This window comes from Egretta garzetta, unplaced genomic scaffold (assembly GCF_000687185.1).
Source record: "Egretta garzetta isolate BGI_Z169 unplaced genomic scaffold, ASM68718v1 scaffold137, whole genome shotgun sequence".
Taxonomy (NCBI): Eukaryota; Metazoa; Chordata; class Aves; order Pelecaniformes; family Ardeidae; genus Egretta; species Egretta garzetta.
Genome location: NW_009260139.1, coordinates 919,500 through 925,499, shown reverse-complemented (window position 1 = coordinate 925,499; position 6,000 = coordinate 919,500). Strand labels below are relative to the sequence as shown.

General features: G+C 40.2%; 1 protein-coding gene across 1 annotated transcript in view; it reads left to right on the top strand.

Annotated features, from left to right (window-relative positions):
- The window catches only part of CHORDC1 (cysteine and histidine rich domain containing 1), a 32,675-nt gene that overhangs the window by 14,036 nt on the left and 12,639 nt on the right, over positions 1–6,000 (top strand). Inside the window, exon 2 of the mRNA XM_035897097.1 lies at positions 5,397–5,491. Coding sequence (XP_035752990.1) covers positions 5,397–5,491 — 95 coding nt within the window. The remainder of the gene's footprint in view (positions 1–5,396; positions 5,492–6,000) is intronic.

The window sequence follows — 6,000 nt, the reverse complement described above, 5'->3', positions numbered from 1 at the left end:
ACGGGCTCCCCGGCAGCTGGACAGCGAAGCCCGCCCGGCCTGGGAGTTGTCCCTTCAATGCAAAGCGCGGGGCTGGCGGTGAGCCTGGCTCTAAGGTTCTTTTGTCGTAATAAAACTGTTCACAGCAGTATGAGGGAAAAGAGGCAGTAAGAAGCAGTTCTGTACGTTACTGTGATATATGATATGTGATAGTGATTGCGGCCTTTCAGTACCTAAAGGGGGGCTGTAGGAAAGATGGGGACAATCTTTTTAGCAGGGACAGCAGTGACAGGACAAGGGGTAATGGTTTTAAGCTAAACCAGGGTAGGTTTAGGCTGGATATAAGGAAGAAATTCTTTACAATGAGGGTGGTAAAACACTGGCACAGGTTGCCCAGAGAGGTGGTGGAGGCCCCATCCCTGGAAACATTCAAGGCCAGGTTGGACGGGGCTCTGAGCAACCTGATCTAGTTAGGGGTGCCCCTGCTCACTGCAGGGGGGTTGGACTAGATGGCCTCTAGGGGTCCCTTCCAACCCAAAACATTCTATGATTCTATATTCTAAAGGCCAGAGTCCTTGAGCCACAGGCGTTTTTCTTTGAAGGCCTCTGCCAGTGTTGCTGTTATCAACTACTTTTTTATTATTAGTTGCAGTATGCGGACTTGGAGCAGGTAATGAAGTGTATCTTACGATACCTGTATGTCTGCTTTGCCAAGGGCTGCGAGCTCTTGGCAGTGCTTCCCCTATGCGCGCTGGGGATCCAGTACCCGGTGAAACATCTTCAAAGCAGTCTCATTTTGGGTTTCATAACTCCACAGAAGCTGCAAAAGAGTGATCTGAGTTTTCAGTGGGCTTGCCCTCAACTGGTTGGTAATGTAGCTCTGTTGGCTGAATTTCTAGAATGGCCTCTTCATGTTACCTTAATTTTTAGTGACCCACAAGATTAGAATTAGACTAACATGTTCTAGCACGTGCATATCCTGTTACTAAGAACGGTGGCATAAAGTGTGTTTATTTTTCTGAGCTAAGTCTTTCCAAAGAGGGGCAGCATTAGTTGTGGAATGCTTCCATTTAGTGATCTTTTCCACCACCACCCCCCCCTGCACCCCTTTGCCCCAAAAGACAAAGCAGATAGGGGTGTTTATATGAAAAATTCTCACTTGGGCTTCATAACCTGTATTCATTATTAAAATAGCAGTCCTTTACCATGTGTTCCTATATTCGTGATCAAAATTGGAGTAGACCCAATCTGGTTGGCATGGCCTTATGCTAATTGTGTGGTGCTTGGATTGGGGAAAACGACTTCCTGAGATGAAGTTTGTTTCGGTAAATGGCTGGAACGCTTACTGGAATTGCTGTGTCCTACACTGAGCAGTTCTAAAGGTAAGCGTAGTTATTTGTGGACCACTTCAGAAAACCAAGTTTGACATTTTCAGTGGAAGTAGAGTGATTATAACTTTTGGCATCCCTATACTTCCCCAAGGTCAATGAGATGATTACTGCTTAGGCATCTAAATCCACATTTAGCTGTGTATGGCTGTCAAGTTCAAATGTTGGTTTTTCAGAACTGTGTTTGGGTTTACTTCTAAAGTATCGAGGGGATTAAGGCTAGTACGTGTGTTAAACACCAAAATACTTATCCCTTTAATAAGAAGGTTTGCACTGACATAATCTAATAGTTAAGTGTAGGATCAATATATTAACAGGAAAAATTCGTAAATGAAAACAGGTAGAAAATAAGGCTTGCTGGCCCCTAGGCAGTACTGGATCTTTCAGGGTTTTTGTCTACGTTCAGCCTGCAGTATAGATATTCCCACAGCGATGATTGATGTACAAGGCCATTAATCTGCTCTTTAGAACCAGATGGCTGAAATAATACATGCGTATATTTTCTGTAGAAACTCATAATTGTTTCCAAACTATCAGCAAGCGGCAACTGGCTGACATGAAGGACTGTATGCCTCTTAGAGAGGCGGAAAAAACAGCCTGAGGGAAAGCATTAAAGGTATGTCTACACAGTTGTGACTGAGTGCGTGGTTACGAATTCATCCGTGGCGTGCCTGGCAAGGTACAAATTTCACGTGCATTTCAGATATGTTAACTACTAATTAATCCATACTGTTGAAGGCTTGTACAGCGTCTGACATAGAAGATAGAGCTTAACTTCAGAAGTGGTAGTAGGTTTATTTATTTATTTATTTATTTTACCTGTGAATGCCCATATGACCATTTCTAATCCATTTCAAAGCCAGGTCAAATTTTGCTGCTAAAACAGTGGTATAAGGTAGTACATGTACGCTTTGATTTAGGTTTGAAAGTAGTGCTGCTTAATGACAGTTGTAAAGGTGGTGTGCATGAACAGGTGGAAAGTGGATACGTCATATGTCTTTGTCTCAATTTCTTCACTGTACTGCAACATTTCTTTGATTTAGGCTGTATTTGGGTCTTTCTTAATGCAGTTTGGTCCATTGCCAGAACAGAAGCACATACTTTTTTCCTGCTTGTTTATGCCCTTTTTCCTTAGATCAAACTTAGTGATTTTTCTGCTGCGGGATAAATGTTATCGCAGACCTGATGAAAACCTACCTATCTTACATGTTTCTGAGGTGCAGTGAGTGAGAGATGGAGTTGCAAGAAATGGTAGCCTAGATACTTTGAGTCTACATGCCCAAAGTCAGCTTTCTTTATCCTTGCCTGGTCCCCACAGTTCAACCTCTGTTCCTGTAAAGTGGACGCTCTCATCCTCTGTCTTCCCTACAGTTTTCTGTTCCTCAGGCTGAGCCTTTCTTTTCTCTGTGAACTATTTTTAAGCTCTCGCCGTACCTTGTTTGTCCCGTTTTCTATGGTTTTTTCCAACACTGTGACAAGTTCAGTGGAATTAGCTTCCTAGCTTCAGCAACCACCATCAGCTATCCCAAGGTGCTGAATGAAATTTGTCAGATTTAATGACCTTCCATTGCTTTGGTGCTGTAAAGCATGGCTTGCAAAGTGATGGAGTGTTTCCACAGGCTAGCAGGTTGGTTTGCAAGTTGTATATAAACAGATGTCTCATTTCATCCTTGAGAATTCAACATGATTCCATTGTAAATACCTCTAAGTACAACTTTGACATTTATGAAAAAGACTGTTAAAGAGCTTCAGTGAATAAGCAAGCATGTAGCAGTAAGGTAACAGCAGACATCAGTGTGTGTGTTATGAGAGTGGGATTGGTTTGGGTATGAACTCAGCATAAAAAAAAGAACCCACCAAACAACCAGAAAATTTGTGGCACTTACATCTTCAAAAATAATCTGTGGGTGAGAGAAAATGCCTTGTTTTGGAAAATCCTTAAGTTTGTCCTGGTTAAGGAAAGGTATTAAAAGCAGTGGAGAGGTGACTTGATTTTTTTGCAGTGAAAAACGTAGAATGGCAACCAAAGACTGGAAGTTGAACTCTGACAAATCAGAAATGGACACGCTTCCAACTGCTGAGGTGACTATTGATGTGTGCTAAACTCCCAGTTTTCCCCCTAGTCTGAGATGGGCTATTTTTATGGATGTAAATGTTGTTGGGCTCAATATAAGTAAAAATGGGTTACATTTTACTGTCCCCTGGTATGCAGAATGGTCAGGCTGCTTAGTAGGTAAGCCCCACTGCCTCTTTTTGAGGTACTGGAGAACTCCTTGTCTCAGCATTTACTGTTGTAGAACATGCATGGTCCTCATGAGATAGCACCAGAGAGTGGGCTGTCATTTGTTCCATGATGTACCTCCTGCGGAGAGGGCTTCAGGAAGCAAGGGAAAAGGACTGGACTTGGCAAGGTGGACAAATTGTCTGTGTCTGACTTGTGAGCTGGAGGATAGCTGTCCCGAGTTAATTGATCATAAGACAGTTTTGGTCTCTAAAAATGTTGCAGTGACTAACAGCACCTCTCTCATTTAAACCCACATGCTTGTGAGGGATTAAAAATATTAATTTACATCTTCTGATTCAGAAAGAATCTTTGCTGCAAACAGAGCTGAGTTTTACTACCATCATGCTTGTGATTACATACTTCCATACTTCTGGAAAAGAATAACCTCTATTTTTACTTCTATTTGATTTAGCAGTGAAGTCCTGGGCTCTTTACCAAAGTTAACGACGCTTTTTTCTTTTTTTTTTTCTTTTTTTTTTTTTTTCCTGTGAGATTTACATTTATGAAAGCGTTAGCTTTTCGTCCTGAAGCTGAAGGAATTGGTAGAAGTGCATGGATATGTATGTAAGTCCAGCTGAAGGACAAATGTCCCAAAATCTGTGCCTTTTGAGTTAAGATGGGAACTGTCATCTTAACGCAGACTGTATTAGCGCTTTAGACTTGGGCACTGAATATAAAACTAAAGGAAATTATACTAAGCAAGATTTCTTAAAAGTCTACATGTTTATAAAAAGTGAAATAAATATAGTTTTCTTTAAGCCCATTTAATATCTGTAGGCAGATTACGAATAAAGTTAGTTATCACTTTTGCTTTTTATTATGTGAACTGTGATATTTTTCACTCTTGCGTTTTACGGAGGCTTATTATAAAAATTGCTACTGCTTGTGTCATTTTTAATTTTAGCTGTTTCTAACAACAACAAAAATTTTGCTTTAAAGGCTAAAAGGTAGCTAGTGTTTCCCATCGCTGTTAGAGTCAGGTCATGAAAACATTATCCATGCAGTTTATGTCAAAGAGAAGTTACATAATGAGAGCAATTATATTACACTTGGAAAAAATACATTTGTTGAGTAAAAAAGGAAGAGTTGCTACACAAAAAGCTGTAGTGTTGATAAACATTTGTGAATATAAAGAGTTCGGTTAATGGAAGTCATGTTTCAGTGTAAGTGTACAAAAGTGATTAATAATTAATAGTATTGACATGTCAAAACTGTGTATGTGGAAGACTGGCCTTTGGGTTCACGTCCTCAAGTGACCTAGGATACCACAAACTGTGAGAAAAGAACAAGCTGATTATCAGGGATAAAATAATGAACTCAAGATTTGTATTAAGAGAATTTTTAACAGAGTGCTTCTAGATGGAAAGCCTTCATCAGGTACAAATAGATGTATTTGATGCTGCAAACCAGTTCTTCATGTCTGCCAGGTGACCACAGGGCCATGTTTTTTACCTCTGCTGAATTGCCATTAAAGACTAATGATTGATAAAGGCAAGGGATGGTCCATAGAAAATTTACTTGCTCCATATGCAGTAGAAGTTTGTCTTAGATGCCTGCTTTCTGGTTTGTGTTGTATAATACAGAAGAAAAAATCTGGATTGTTTAATATATGCACTCAGAAAGCTTGTTCTGTGGAGTCGGTATTTTCCTTCATAATTCTGTGCACTTGGGGAAGGGAGACCGCTCATGGCATACACAAATTGCAAGTGTGAAATTTTTGCTGGCTTTGTGATCAGATGAATAAGGATTCTTGGTATGCCTGAATACTAATAATAGTCATTTTCTTCTAGATTCATGCACATACCATCCAGGTGTGCCAGTCTTTCATGATGCTCTCAAAGTAAGTATGCAACTAGCTTTTTAAGTCTTACCTTTTTTTTCCATATATATAAACCAGTGTGCTTGTTTTCCTTTTTAATTCCAAATCTTTCAGTTGTAGAAACCAATGTCCAGCCTATCATGTTTGAGTAACCCCATGAAATTAGAAAAGCACACTTACTCAAACCTGAAGAAGAAATTAAAAACTGTACTCATATGGTCTAAATGCCATGCAAGTCTGTATGACACGTTTCCTATGTCTCAACAGTTCAATTAGGTCCTCTGAATAGGTCTTTGGAGGCATTGAGAGGTGTCATACTCTTTCAGTTAATTAGCTTGCTTGGAATTCAAACCAGCTGCTTGTGGTCTTACATGGCTAGTGAACTAATGTGTACGTGACATTTGCCTGCCATAAAAAATAATTGTGTTCTGTTCATCTGACAGATGAGTATGTTGATTAAGTTGGGACTGGTCGCCCATGCCTCCGATGCAGCTGCCCAGGATTCTTGGGCTACATCTTCAGTAGTGAAT